This window comes from Sciurus carolinensis, chromosome 13, assembly GCF_902686445.1.
Source record: "Sciurus carolinensis chromosome 13, mSciCar1.2, whole genome shotgun sequence".
NCBI lineage: Eukaryota > Metazoa > Chordata > Mammalia > Rodentia > Sciuridae > Sciurus > Sciurus carolinensis.
In genome coordinates, this window is record NC_062225.1 from 49,017,906 (window position 1) to 49,034,382 (window position 16,477).

The 16,477-nt window shown below is 36.8% G+C and overlaps 1 protein-coding gene across 1 annotated transcript in view; it reads right to left on the reverse strand.

Moving 5' to 3' along the window:
* Nucleotides 1–388: 388 nt before the first annotated feature.
* Acyp2 (acylphosphatase 2) overlaps nt 389–16,477 on the reverse strand; it is a 158,629-nt gene continuing 142,540 nt past the window's right edge. The window contains 1 exon segment of the mRNA XM_053743293.1: nt 389–1,011. Within this exon segment, the coding sequence (XP_053599268.1) occupies nt 897–1,011 (115 nt within the window). The 3' untranslated portion in view covers nt 389–896.

Consider the following 16,477-nt stretch of genomic DNA (forward strand, 5'->3'; position numbering starts at 1 on the left):
CTAAGACATACCTACAACATTTGAATTTCCCCAGTGTTTTCCATTAGAGGTCTTCCTTTTTCAATATTGTAATTCTATGATACAGAAAGAAACTTTCCCCTTAAAATAATCTGTTGTTAATTATCACTTACATTTGAAAACACCCAAATGATAGCCTAAGTTTAGGGGATAGTATTGCATGATTTGTTTAGACTTTCAGTTCCTTTTCTGGTTACTAGGAAATCCATTGAGGGTAGTAAATAAGAATCTTGCTACTTACTTACTATGCTGAAATTGTGAGCACTTACAGCTGCTTTCACCAAGTCTGACTCTTCAGTATACAGAACAACATAGTTCAAAGAAGACAATAAGTAGCTCCCACTTAAGTATGACTCATGTTTACATTTAATCAGAATTTTAAAAATTAATTCTTTATTGATATTATTTTAAGGTTATATTGATCATCACATACATTTATTTCAACCACTGGTTCTTTTAAAGACTCCAATAACAGATTTCTCAACTTTAATAAATTATATTCAGAAGGCATTAGAATTCACTACAGACAGTAATACCTAAAAATAATTTTGGATGGTTAACTTTATGTCTAGCTAAATAACATGTATGCTAATGTTCATTGAAATTAAAAATTTCATGAGACAAGCTTAAATTGGATGTTCACATTAAATATTTTGTAATTGTACTTTTATCTTAGAATATTATGTTTTTGCTTGTTAAAAACAGCTGAGCAAAATTATTTCAGTGTCAGATATTTTTAGTTACATATAGTTCTATAGCTTTCATAATAGAAAGTTCCCTCTTTTATATCTGACTCTGACACTATTATTCTAGACTATGAACTTTAGAATACATGGTGTCTTGTGCAATGTAAGCATTACAACTTTATTTCTCTTCCATTAGTAGCGAATACTAAAATTAGAGTATTCAAGTTTAGAGATGGTTTTTTCATTAGAAAAGTCTGCACGGTCAATTCGAGAACTAGGACTCCCAACCTTGCTCAGCCAGGACTTCCTACAAAAAAAAAAAAAAAAAAAAGAGTAATCAGCATATAAAATTTATGTGGATCAATTAATACAGTAGATCTTAATGGGAGTTCACACTTACTAAGTAACTTTTGCATATACTGTAATATATAAATTTGTTTACATTTTGTGTATTATTCTAAGAATACTACAAAGTAGGATATATAATTAAACACAAAGAAAAACTAATAATATATTAACAAGGTCAATTCCTGATGATTTCATATTAAGACTATCCCCCCTCTTAAAATACTCTAAGGTCACTATTACCTAACTCTTCTACACAAAAGGATCAAAATATTTTTATAAAGAAATAAGTATAAAACAATTCACTATTGTTTTCTTATTACCTAGCACATGGTAGATGTTTTACATGTATATGTATGTATATGTATGTGTGTGTGTGTATGTGTGTGTGCATGTGTATATGTGTATGTATATCAAGACAATTTCTGAAAAAATAAAGAATAAATATGATTTTCCAAAACCATTAAAATGAAATTAGATGATTGTTTTTCTTATGTATTCAAATATTGTATTTTTGTGTATCTTAGCAAAGTGACTGCATTAAAGAACAAGCTAAATAAAAGTCCTGAAACCATTTTTCTGCTTATTCAGAGCAATGGTTTATCCCACTGAGTATTTACCTGCGATGTTTTCTATATAATTCAGACCTATTTTGTATTGCTAACAACTCAGATGGTACTGATGGAGATTTTCCAGAATCTTTCTACCTGTTAATAATTAGTTGGGATGATAGATTTAATGGTACTTTGGGTTAATAATATGAGGTTGTTTTATACAAGTGATGGCTATTAGGCAGCTGCTCTTGTAGAAACATTCTGTGAGTCTCCTCCTATTCCCAAAGTTATTTCAGATTGTGAAGCCAGTGCTGAATCCTTCTGTGCAATAATCTCTTATGACCTGGGATTAGAAATATCCAAGCTGTGACAAAGCTTTCTGATCTGTTGAAAATTAGTCTCAATCGAGCTAGAGAAGAATTTGAATGATTCAAATTGTCATCGTGCTTCTTCAATCCTTTTTTGGTTCTTATTCGTGAATGATTTACCAGGCAAAGTTAATTTTGACTTTTCTTCTCTTTGGAAGCTAAACCATCAACACAATAACACATTTCATTGTCTTTAACTCATTTAGTTGAAAACTTAAAAATGGAAGTTTCATGTGTTGAAGAATAAAATTCAGTTTTTATGAAAAAGAGTTTATGGCTTTGGTTTTACTAGTCAGATCATGAAATCTTATAGAAAACAAAAGTCAGAAATAATAATGAGAGCACTGTTTACTCAGCACTATGTTAAGTGCTTTACATGTATTATTTCTTCTCTTCCACACAAGCCTGAAGTCATAGTCTATCGCTCAGGCGATTTGAGGCGGAAAGAGAGGACATAAGAAATAACTGCTCAGGGTGAGCACTGGTGTGGTAAGTGGTCAGATTCTGAATGTACTTTGAGGTAAAGTGAGTAGATTTGCTGACAGATTGGAGGTGGGTGTGAGAAGGGAGAGGCGTGAAGGATGACACCAGAGTTTGTGATAACTAGTTGGATGGGGTTGTCATTTACTGAAGTGGAGAGACTCTGAGAGGAGCAGACTCTGGGAGAACAGAAATTCAGTTGTGGAATGTTAAGCTTGAGATGTCTATTAGAAATGCAAGTGAGATGCTGAGGAGGCAGTTGGATCTATGAGTCTGACTAGAGAAAATGAAATTTGGAGTTTGTCAGTAGACAGATCAGTACTGAAAACCAAGAGAATGACTGGGATCATCAGGAAAATGAATACAGACAGAAAAGAGAAGAGTTCCATGACTGCACTTTGGGTCCTCTAATGTTAAGAGGGCAAGAAGCTCAGGAAGAACCAGAACAGGAAGACAAACACCATGCAGTGAGGTCTGAGAAGAACTGGGAGAGTGTAGTATCTTGGGAGCCAAATGGAGCCCCCAGGGAGCAGAAAGGAATCAACCAGGCTGATGCTGCTGGCAGGTAAGTAAGATTAGAACTCAGAACCAACTGTGAACGTTTAGTGAAGTACAGAGCACTGGTGACCTTGACAAAAAGCAGTTTTGGTGGAATGGAAGCCATACTTAAAAAGGCTCAAAAGAGAATGAGAGGAGAGGAATTGGGACCAGCAAATCCAAGACTAGGACTAGTGGACATAGGAACTGCAATGACTAATCCATCTGAGTTGGTAACTCAGTGTTATTGAATTAATCGAGAGACTTGACTATCTACCTGTATCTGGTCCTCCACACCATCAACAACTTCTTCACTGGCTAAATGTATGGCCAAGGAGGAGTCTGTGATACACATAGGGACAGAACAGTTGTGGCACTGGGAGGTTTAGCTCCATTTTCACTGTGGGGAGGAAGGCCACTTGGTATCATGGCTCCACACTTACCATTCCTGCTGCTAGGAACCACCTCCCCTGACTTGCCTACTCACCTAGGAATATTCTGGTCACCTGTCTCAAGCCCTGAGACCTCACTCTTCATGTGCTGCTCTTTCAGTCAGCTCTTGACAAGTATGGCTCAGGTCTGGAGATGGAGGAACTAAGAGTTCATCTAGTAAAAGAAAATAGCTAGGTGGAGAAAAAAAATCACACAAATGTATGTCTTATTAATGAGCATTGTATGGCAGAAAGAACCACATAAACAATCAGTACCAGTTAATCAATTCACTAAATATTTATGTAGCACTTTATGCAAGGGCTATTCTAGGTACTGAAGGCATACATGAATATTTAAAGTGGAATTCCTTCCCTCAATAAGTTACAGTCTAATAGATGGGTTTGAAAAATAAAAATATCTATAATGTAAGGCAGAATATAATCTGCAATGTGCTTTGAATAAAGGAAGAGAGGAATTAGAGGAGTTGGCTTTAGCCAAGGCGCTAGGATACATCTTTGTGATAGCAAAGGAATTTGAACTAAGTTCTAAAGAAAATATTAGTGAATTTTGCAAATCTTAGAATGGGGAATGCCAATTTAAGTATGACAGAAACCAAGAGGCATTGGAAAAATATTGATAACATTAACTAATGACAAACATAGAATTGTTGTACGACCAAAAGAAACCCATAAAGCCAAAACAGCAGCAAACTGGAAAACTTACTCCAATTTTCTTATTATACAAGGTGTACTTAAAAATCAACACACACACACACACACACATCAATATACAAGATGGTCATACAATATAAAGTGGGCAAAGAACATAGGCAGATGAAAGGGAAAGAAATATAAATAGCCAATATATATTTGAAAATATTATCACTCTTCCTCAATTAAAAAAAATACAGATAAAGCAAGAAGGAGACATTATCAGTCACTTTGAAATGGTAAAGATTTAAAAGTACAATGATATCTACCAGAGCCAGGGTATGGGAAAAGAGGTACTTTTCTACATTGTTCAAGGGAATGCGAATTTGTGCAGTTTTTTTAAAGCACAGCTTGGTACCACCTAACAAACTATTAAATGTCCATATTACACAGACACATTGTCATTGGAAAGGACCCTGGGATGCAGACTCTGAGATAGAGAGGAGTATGAAGAAAGTTAATTAGAGAATGCTGTAGAGTTTAGCAACTTGGGAGAGGTAAGGAAAGGAGACAGGTCTGGGCTGAGGGCAGCAATGATACAGTCCCAGTGAAGATCTGTTCATCTGTGAGAAGCTCTGAAGCTGGAAGACCCTTCAGAGTAAAGGTGTCCTGAGTAAAGGAGCAAGAGGTGTGTCTTTATCTCCCACATGAACCACTCATTAGAGGAGTGCTGCCCAGAGAAGGAGGTGTGACCTTCAGCAAGGTGACTTTCTTCTGTTGAGGTAATTCCTGAATTGGCTCATGGTTGAGGGCATCTGGGTGAATGAGTCTCTCAGTCCTGAAGGGGAAACTGAGTGGCCTGTGGCATTCAATACACATACTCTCACTTGTAGGCAAAGGGAATGCAAGACAAGGGAGTGGCCATGGGTGGGACAAGGCCCAGGGCAAGATGGATAAAACAGGATTAAGAGATAGGCACACTTACTATGTTTAGAAAACAAAGAAGACAAATCTCCTCTAGCTAGAAGAGAAGATAATGGGTAGAAAAATTGGAGGGCAATTTGGATATGAAGAGACATTCACACGAGATAGCATTCATTTTCTCAGTAATGTAGGAGGCAAGGTAATTTACTGAGAATAAGTGAGGTGGAGGTAGAGTTCAGGGATTAAGTAAGTGAAAAAGATGTAATAATTGCTATAGGAGTTAACAAATATTAACTGAAAGGAAAGAAAAGCTGAAGAGCAATGAGGGCCCTTAATGTTAGACTTGTGTTTCCTTAGACCTCTGCCCTGCAGGGCTGGTCAAAACCATGGAGCCAGGGGTCAATGCCTGGGCCAAAGGTTTCTCACTAGGGATAATCCATCTGAGAGTATACTTAACAATTCAATTAGATGTTTCCTGGACTGAGTGATGGAATATGAGACTCCCCCATCCCCAATCTGCAGTGGACCTTTCTTTTGGCTTTCTCCTGGGTTGTTCTAGGTTTACAAGGGTGAGCTGAATAACCCATTTCACTGGGAAGCCTCTGAGTTTGGTATCTTAACATGTTTTTTTTCTTGGTTCAGATTCTTCAGGGAATTCACATCAGATTTCCTGCCTAAAGGGTAAAAATCTGATGATGTATTTTCTGAGAATCTGGGAATGTTAAGGCCTGCTATAGTTTGGATCTTAAATGTCCTCAAAGGTTCATGCATTAAAAGGTTGGCCCCTAGGGTGGCACTATTGGGACGAAACAGAACCTTTAGGAGGCAGTGCCTAGTGTGGGGTCTTTAGGTCATTTGGAGTGTGCCCTTGAAGTGTCGAGACTGCTGTCTCTTCCTTTCTCTTGTGCTTCCTGACCATGAAGTGATTGATCTAACACATACTCCTGCCATAATGTCCCGCCTCACAACAGGCCCAAAATAACTGGGCCAATCAGTCATGGACTGAAACCTCCAAAACCATGAGGTTCATAAATTCTCTTTGTAAATTGTTTATCTCAGATATTTTACTATGGTGCCAGAAAGCTCACTAATATAAGGTCTCAACATGCAGTGACTCCCTTTCACTGAATCCCCTATTTTCAGCACTATATCTTTCTCAGATATGACCCTAAGACCCACTCTGGGGAATGAAACTCCGACTTCTGCCTGGGTTGCTTTACTGCTTCTTAAACAGATTGGGAATCAGTTCACTTTTAGCCCCACCTTTGTGCCCAGTGACCTGAACCTTAGAGTGTTTCCACTATGTTAACTGGGCTATTTCTTAGCTTTCCTCACTACAGGCTTAAAACTCTGGTTTGCACTACCTCCTGCTCAGTTGCTGTCTAGTTTTCAGAGTTTTGTTGCTATAGCTTTCTCTCCCATTCTTTGACCATGTATGTGTTTAACCCTCTTAAAAACTCTATTGATAAGTAGAGGGAAGCAGAGGTAAATTCATGTGTTCAAAATATTACATCTTGAACTTAAAGTATGATTTTATCTTTATATCTTTAGACCATCTGGAATTATGTGATTGCATGGTGTGAAAAAGATGCCTTAATTCTGAATGGTGAGACCTTTTACCTAGCATCTTCAATGAATAACTTATTTTTCCCTACAGATTTCAAATGCAACTCTGCTCATATACTAAATGTGTGTATATGACTGGATCTGTTTCTAGATATTCTACTTGGCTCCATTGACCTTTGGTTGATCTTTGAACCAGTATGAAGCTATTTAATTATTATAGCTTTAAAAAATATTTTTAATTTCCAGTAGTTCCTACATTCCTACTTCATTATTCTTCAGTTTTTAAGTGTCCTTGTTTATCTCATATGGTCTACTAGATTGTAGCACGATTTTACCCAATCCCTTCGCATCCTCTTTTAAAATCTAAAAATAATTTAGAGAGAACTGACATACTAATAACATTAATCTTGTTACCAACAACAAAAATTTTCTCTACTTTTGTTCACATCTTCAAGTTCTTCGCTAAAATTCTGTAGTCTTTCTCTTTTCTTTTTTAACTGTGCTGGGGATTGAACCCAGGGCCTTGTGCTTGCAAGGCAAGCATTTTACCAAATGAGCTATATCCCCAGACCTGTAATCTTCCTTAATTCAAGTCCTATACATTTCTTGACAAAATTTTGCTTAGTTATATTCTCTTTTTCTTACTGCTTTGAACAAGACTTTTATTAGTCATTCATGTTTTTAAACTAGTATATAAGGAATGTAATTATATGTTGTTATAATCAATTGTCTTACTGAACTTCACCAATAGTATAATAGTTTTCATCTCTTTGGGGTTCCTATAGTTCACCTACGAACCATCCCATGTATTTTTTTCTGAATTAATTCTGTTAGTTGCTTTTATCACATCCACTGAATGATTTAAAATTGCTCTCTATGTTACTAGGTTCTTTAGCCATGTTTTCCAAAGTACCTGCTGAAGGGACTGTGCAGAGAGAAGGAACATGAAGAGTGTTCACCCAGTCATGAGGCCAGCACAAGCATGATCTGCTGCTCTGGCTTCTACATATTTTACCTATTAGTTTAGTAGAGTTGATAAATGTTGAATGGATGGTTGGATGTATGGATGAATTATATGTGCTTGAAAGAGGTGGAAGTCTAACATTTCTGCTATAAATCTGAATTTGTTTATGATCATGTATCTTGCAGGTATTTCTATTTAAGATAAGTAATCCACTGACCAACTTTTTTTTTTAATTAAACTTAAGATTTAGCTAGTAAAAGCCAAAGAATAAAATTGCAAAAGTCTGTTGACAGAAGTCATGTTACTTGATAGCCATGTCTCCTTTTACTGTAATAAATCTTAAAGGTCTTACATAGACATGTTTAAAATGAAACTAATTTTTGCAAAGCCTATTTTATTACTTTACCAAAATCATATTGTCTTTAATAATTATAAAGTAACATTACAAGAAAGGATTTCATTTTGAATGCATTTCTTACAGGTCAAATGAGGATTATACACAGTTGTGAAAAGAATTTTATATGGAATGGCAACGGACAATTATCTTGCATATATTACTTTTAAGAATCCTTTGGGTTATCTTTACATTATAAATAAATAAATAAATAAATAAATAAATAAATAAAAACAGTGCTTGTTGATAAATGTTAAATGCCCAAAGAAAAATCAATTTATTTAATAAATTCACTGTGCTGACTTTTTTGTTGTTGTTGTTCCTGTTCAGACCTAGTGATAGGGGGTCCAACTATTGGTCCCCTCAGGGTTTCTACAAATTCTAATTCTTTGGGGCAGATGGTACATATTTAGCCATCAAATACCATAAATGCCACACATGTATGGTCCTGGCAGGCAGCGGAGAGGCCAGCTGTGGCCTTCTACAATACACTTAGGTTACTGCCCTCCCAGGGGCCCTTCTTGACTGCCCCTATGTGAAAAGGGACCCACCTCCACATTGTTACAGCATCAGGGCAATTATCACATTCTGTAAATTGCTGTTTATATAATTGTGTCTGTGTTCATTATGCACCTCCTCCACATTAGGATGTAAATTCTAAGAAGGCAGTACCAGAGTCTTTTTCTTTTCATCAGTGGGAGAGCACTTGCCTAGCATGTGAGAGCCCTGGATTTGATTCCCCACCCCCACCCCGACTCCTCAAAAAAAAAAAAAAAAAAAAAAAAAAACTCTCTCACTATTAGATCCCTAATAGCTAGCACAATGCCTAGTGATAGAGGGTAGTCAACAAATACATGCTGAATAAATGATTCTCTGTCACTAGTGTGACTTCATCATGTCTACACTTTCCATGCATGGGTGGAGGGGCATTTCTAAGGCCCCACATTATTCACATATGAAAAGATGTGACTATGGCCATTTATCTTTGATTTTATCTCACACAAAACAAAGCTTCTACTTTTAAAATACTCTTTGCAAGTTAAAAAAAAAAATTGCTCTTATTACACCAGAAACTTTGCAACTGCTAGAACAAAACAGGGTCAACACTACAGCAGGCAATGATTTTCTCAGTAGGACCCCTAAAAGCTCTGGAAATAATGCCAAGAGTTAATGAATGGGATGGCATCAAATTTAAAGGCTTCTGTGCAGCAAAGGAAAAAATTAAGGACATGAAAAGAGAACCCACAGAATGGGAGAAAATCTTTTCCAGCTATTCTTCCAACCACAAATTAATATCCAGAATATATAAAGAACTTAAAAAAACTTAATACCAAAAACCCAAATAACCCAACCAATAAGTGGGCAAATGATCTCAACACACATCTCAAAAGAAGAAATACAAATAACCAACAAATATATGCAAAAATGTTCAATATTTTCAGCAAGCAAGGAAATGCAAATTAAAACTACACTGAGATTTCATCTCACTCCAGTTAGGATGGCAATCATCAAGAATACAAATATTAATAAATGCAGAGGAGGATGCAGGGGGAGGAACCCTTATACACTGTTGGTGGGATTATAAATTAGTACAACCACTATGGAACTCAGTATGGAGTTTCCTCAGATGACTAGGAATGGAACCACCATATGACCCAGCTACATCACTTCTCGATATTTTTCTAAAAGAACTAAAGTTAGCATACTATAGTGATACATGAATAACCATGTTTATAACAGCATAATTCACAATAGCCAAATTATGGAGCCAGTCTAGGTATCTGTCAGCAGATGAATGGATGAAGAAAACATGGTATAGATAAACAGTAGAATTTTATTCAGTCAGAAAGAATGAAATTTTATCATTTGCAAGAAAATGGACAGAACATGAGTGTATTGTGTTGAGTGAATAAGCCTGTTCAGAAACTCAAGAGTCATATGTTTTCTCTCATATGTGGCATATAAAGAGAAAAAAGGGGAAAAGAGGGGATGATCTCATGAATTTAGAAGGGAAAAGAGTAGAGGAAGGAGTTCAGGCAGAATGGCAATGGGAGGTACTGGGGAAGGAGACTGACCAAACTATATTATGTGCATGTACGAATATCTAACAATGAATTCCACTACTATGTACAATTTTAATGCACCAATAGAAAGAAATTAAACAATAAAATTCAAAGAAAAATAGTTGTTCTTATTCCAGAAAATGATAAAATATTTTACTTATGGTAGTCCCCTATGAAATAACAGAAGTAATATGCATATTCATCCTCTCCGAGGGCATTGGAGACCTATGGATCTGAATATAAGCATGTGAACCAATCTGACTGATGGAATTGGTTCATTTATTTTTGCCAGTCCCCACCCCCAATTGTAGTGTATGTATTGTTTTGATTTTACTCATGATATAAATAAACCTGGCAACTGGCTTCGCTCAGCATGTGGAGTAATTCTTATGACACCACAGGAGGACGAAGTCCATCCTGCAAGTCTGTCACATGACATGCCACCATCTTCTGTCAAATCCAGTGCATTGCTGTACATGCTCAGATATTGGGTAAAAGTCCTTGGACATTTTTTTTCTAATTTTCTCAAAGATGAACAAATATCTACTATTGCATTTATTGTATTAATCCAAGATTTTCAAGCTTTCTAAAAAGAATCTGTTTTTTCCTTCCAACATAATTTTTGTGGGGAGATAAGTGAAGTTCTTCTCTGAAGCTAGGGAATGGTTTTGTGTGTGTGTGTGTGTGTGTGTGTGTGTGTGTGTGTATGCAGAAACCCCCTCTAGCACAGATTTCTTTCCCCTCCAGCTACAACTCAAGCGCCTTTGAGGAGTCCCACGGGCACCGAGAAGCTTACACTGAAAACTGTCCTATTAACCTACCACTGAGCAAGGATGTGGGAGAGTGGAATGTATGGAGAATTCATCATATATAGAAGTAGAAATCAACACAGGATGTCTTTTCCATAATTCAAGTCAATATTTCCTGAAGAATGTAGTAAGCTCCTGGGGTGATATAAAAAAATCCCATTTAACCAATATCCTTGTCTGAAACAAAGAGGTGAAATTAAAGCACTAGAAAGCCAACACTATCAATAATTCATAGCAGTTCTATTTCCTGGGACTAAAGTGGGGCACCATAATCCTTTCAGATATCTCTGCAGCACCAGTATAAAACATAGACCATAGCAAGAAAGCAGACAGTAGGAAAAGACAGATAATGAATTAAAAGTTAATGTGGTGCATGTTGGAAAATATTGAGTTGCCTGTCCATTTCAAGCTTTTAAGGTAGCATTAATAATGGAAAAACAGTATGTAATATTTTTGCTATTTTCCTTTCTTAAACAAGTTTCTTTATTTGGTTACATGTGGACAAATAATACAGTAGACTATTATCAAAACCAGTGTTTCAATGGTATTTTGATATGTCTAAAATACTTGCCAGACATGTAGCCCATGATAAGTGAAGGGTTCGACAATTATCCAGGAAACTCCAGGATATCCATAATTAACCTGAGACCAGATTCCTCGTCTTTAAAAAGAGGGTACTGTTGCTGAACTCACTGAGCTTTGAAAGAATTAAAGGGAAAATTTATAGGTCATAGGAAGAGGTCAGATCATTTTTTTAAATTTGTTCTTTTTAGATGTACATGCTAGTAGAATGTATTTTGACATATTATACATTCATGGAGTATAATATTCTAATTAGGATCCCATTCTTGTGGTTGAACATGATATGGAGTTACACTGGTTGTGCATTCACATATGAACGTAGGAAAGTTATGTCCAATTCATTCTATTGTCTTTCCCATCTCCCCCTTCCTTTCATCCCCCTTTGTCTAATCCAATGAACTTCTATTCCCTGCCCTGCCCTTATTGTGTGTTAGCATCTGCATATCAGAGAGAACATTCAGCTTTTGGTTTTGGGGGATTGGCTTATTTTACTTAGTATGATAGTCTCCAGTTCCATTCATTTACCAGCAAATGCCATAATTTCATTTTTCTTTATTGCTGAGTAATATCCCATTGTGTATATACACCATATTTTCTTTATCCATTCATCTCTTGAAGGGCACTAGGTTGGTTCTGTAGCTTAGCTATTGTGAATTGACCTGCTATAAACACTGATGTGGCTGCATCACTAGAGTATGCTGATTTTAAGTTCTTTACTGAGGAGGAGGAAAGCTGGGTCAAAGGGTGGTTCCATTCCAAGTTTTCTGAGGAATCTCCACACTGTTTTCCAGAGTGGTTACACCAATTTGCAGTCCCACCGGCAATGTATGAGTGTACCTTTTTCCCCATATCCTTGCCAACATTTGTTGTCACTTGTATTCTTGATAATTGCCATTCTGGTCAGACTATTTCTTATGAACTAATGCAATCTGTCACACAGTGGGCCCTTAATAACCATTATTAAAGTGTAATTGTTCTCTGTCTTTGCCAAAGATAAAACTGTGACCCTTAGAGTCACACACTTCCAGTGCAATTCTACTAGTAAGCTCTCTTGTCTTGGCAGAGGTGCCTCTTGGCAGTGGGAAATGGGATGCCATTCAACCTCCTCAGTTGGGTGAGAGTCTGGAAGAGTTTCCCAGGCATGAGCTTGGTCCAGGATTCTGAGAATCAGTTTGAATGGAATGGCCTCGTAGCAAAGAAGGCAAAACAAGTGAGTTCATGACTATAACCCCTAGTTCCCTTGACACAACACAGCTTTTAGGTCCACAAAATGACATATTAGCTCTCATTTCTCTTTCATTTAGTGGAAAGAAAATAGGTGCTAGTAGAATGTGTGTGTATGTATACATATGTGTGTGTGTATGTGTGTATATACTTAGATATATTTAAGAATGTTGGAATCAACTTGTTAATAGTGGAATTATAGAATCATTATGCTTGGGTATGAATCCAGCTATCACTTTTTATGTGTTCATATTGAGCAAGTTTCTTAAACTCTCAGTGCCTATCAGTAAAACGAAGAATATATTGCCTATCTCAAAGAGTTGGCATAAGGATTGAATGAGAATCTTGTAAAGTGCTTAACACAGTGTCTAGAAAGGAGTAAACATTCAAGAATTTTTAGCTACAATTTTTAACTACAATTTTAGCTATTTTATCAGCCAGGGTACAGTAATAGCTAATGAAAATCACTTTAACTATTTTAGAATGGAATTTAATAGAGGGAATTAGGTCTTTAAACATCCCTGGGAGGGCTGAAGAACAAATTCAGATTGGGCCTGTTGGAGCAACTTTGCAGATTTGGGTGCTAAAGTATAAAAATAGTCATTATGCAAATATAAAATGATGTGTATCAAAGATATTATTCAATAATTTAGTTAATAAGGAAATCTGGGGGTTTAACATTTGTTTGTTTGTTTGTCGTGATACTGGGGATCAAACCCAGCACCTTGTGCATCATAGGAAAGTGCTCTACGGCTGAGCACATCCCCAATCCCTGGGGTAAGATGTTAAGTCTGGTTCAAAGGAAAATTTAGATACACAAACACACACACACACACACACACACACACACACACATCACACTTGTATGCAAGTATACATACATCTATATGTGTATACATACCTGCGTGCATATATATACTTAGATATAATTAGGAATGTTTGAATCAACTTGCTAATAGATGTAAAACTGGTTAAAATTTTGGGGATAGCATTATTCAGGAGAACTATAATGCAAATCTCATGTATAATTTAAAATTTTCTAGGTGTTACATTTAAAAAGTAAAAACAATAGGTAAAATTAACTTTTAAACATATTTTACTTAATCCAATATATTCACAATATTATTTCAAGATAAAATCAACAAAATTATTTATATTCTTTTTCATATTGAGTCTTTGTAATCTAATATGCATTTATCCTTACAATACATATCATTTCAAATTTTTGCGACAGGTGTTCAATAACTACATGTAGCTAGCAACTTCTATGTCAGTATAGCTTTAGGTCGATAAAAATATAATGTTTGGGGTTATTGTTTCCCCAGGACAAAAATTTATTGTATATCTATCAGAAAAGAAATTAATATTTGTTATGGATAAGAATTATTTACATTTCTATAGTTTGCTGCAAGTGAATTTCTATGGTACAGAGTTGTAAAGTATCCCAGATAATAGTAAATCAACCAGGGACCCATATTCCTATAGAATCAGAAAATTCCTGAAAGTTCCAAGAAACAATATCTGGAACTTCCCTGAAAGATACCCCTGATCTCTATGATCCAACTGCAAGTCTTGGAAAGTTTTTTCCTGATGGGTTTATTAAGCCAACTTCTGGGAACCAGGTGGCTACCACAAAAATCACTGCCCTTAGGAACACACTATCATAGAGCAGTGCAGGCAACAGGAAGCCCACCACCAAAAGTGTTGGCTCCAGAGCCTTGGAATGTCCACTAACACCTCAAATCACTAACTGCGTTGCTTCAGCACTGCTGCCTCTCTTTTCACCTAACTCAGGTACAAGTTCAAATTTCACATGACTACCTCTCACTGATGAAGCTTAAATCACATTTGAAATCCTGGCTGCAAGGCAGTTAGGTATGGTAACTCCTAATTTTCCTGGGTCTGAAGTCAAAGAAAGATAGCAGGAGTTTGGAACAGAAGTTAACCAAGTCAATAACCTGAGTCTTCTGCTGCCTTTACTCAGTTAATGAGAACTGCCCACAATGCTATACTACAGGACTCAGAAGCATTGGAAAGATTTTTTGCTGGTCTATGATTTTTGCTGGTGTACAGTTCTGGTCTAAAATTTTGCTGGTCCAATTTTCTTGGATCTGGAGTTCTCAGTTTTAGAAGGGAATCCCAAGGAACACTAATGTTGAAGGTTCGAGTGGAAAAGAAGCAGAGATGGAGAAGAAGTATGTAAGAGGATTGATCAAAGAGGGAGATCACCTTGAAAGTGTGGTGTTTGGAAAATCAAGGGCATAGAGAATTTTAAGAGGGAGAGAACAGTCCACTTCCAAATGTTGCTGGAGTCCAAGCAAAATGTGAATTGAAAAGTGCTTTCAGGACCTTAGCAAGATTAGCTTTTAGTGAGATGGTGGGGGTGGAAACCAGATTAGAATAGTTTTAGGAGTGAGGGGGAAGCGAAGAAATGGAGACAGCAAGAATAGATAAATCTTCTGAGCTGTCAGACTCTGAAAGGAGAGACACAGAGCAGCTTCATATGTTTTGAAGGTTCTGTTCTTGGCAGTTCAAGCCAGCCTAGATTTTGAATTCAATGACTTCCAATATTTACGAGTGTCTTGTCTCCAAAGTACAATATTTGAGGAAGATTATGTGAAGGACGGAGTCCAGGATGTTCTCTATTCCAGATATGTTAGAATCTACTCCTACGGGAAGCCAAATGAAAAATGAGTTGACTAGACGCCCCTGTATTTTCACCCCTCACCCTGAAAAATATTCATAAGCAAATGGACTTTTGGGGGTGATGCCACTAGATGGTAGAGCACTATTAGATCATTTCGAGCCAAAATGTGACCCAATAGTGGAAGTTCTTTCTTTTACTTAAGCATTTTTTAAAAGCTTGTTCCTGGCTCTGTCTTATGCCCCCACCCTTGTTTTCATCCTTTTTCACTCTTACACGTGCGCTTTCTTGTGAGACGTTTACATATTCTTACAAATTACTTCAGATGCTGCAGGGAACGAAGTGAGGTATAAACACATAAAGCTGTGAAGTTCTTTTCCCCTTGCCAATGCTATTGCTGGGAAGGTATTTATTTATGGAGTTTTCTTTTACAGCCGACCCTACTAGAGACCTTTTCTGTTAAAGCAAGGCATGCAATGTTCTATGGTCATGAGAACACATATTGTCAAGACAGCGGTCTCTGCCACTGTCATCCAGGAATTTCTGGACTGAGAGCTCACAGCAGGCAAGGGCAGTTTGGAGCTGGGGCCACAGGCTGAGGGGTAGTGCCTGAACTGCACGTACCCAACATTCCTCTGGTCTCCTCACAGAGAGGTGCACGCACAGCTCTAAAGAGAAATTCAGGAAGCATCTCCCTAACAGTCACTTAGAATCTAAAGAACAGTTCAAAGGCAGAATAGAGAGGCAGCCAAGGACACAAGAATCACTGGAGGAACCAGAAATTTGATATATGGCTAATCAGAAGAAAAATTTAAATTTTAATGAGAAGGAGACTGTGTTTTAAAGGGATCATCTGTGACAGTATATTGTGTTGCATGTTGTTAACCCTGAAGATGGGAGTTTTCAGAATGCCTTTGGATATTCAACAGAAAAATCAAAATAGTGAAACTGTTTTTTATACGTCTTATAGTTAGGGAAGTGGCTTATCTTTTGAAACTTCTGGGATTAAAAATGTATACATATTTATATATGTAGATATAAATTATTCTTTTTAGATGATCATTTTCCCATAGAAGAGTGTTTTAACTTTAAACCCAAGCCTGTGACTCGGCCCACAGGAGGCTCATGATGGAAGAATGCTGTAGTCAGGCTTCACTCACAAGTGCCTACCTGTAAGTGGGGCTTTTGTATCATAACACTCTCATTATTTTTCAGCACTAATATGTTAAATGCTCAC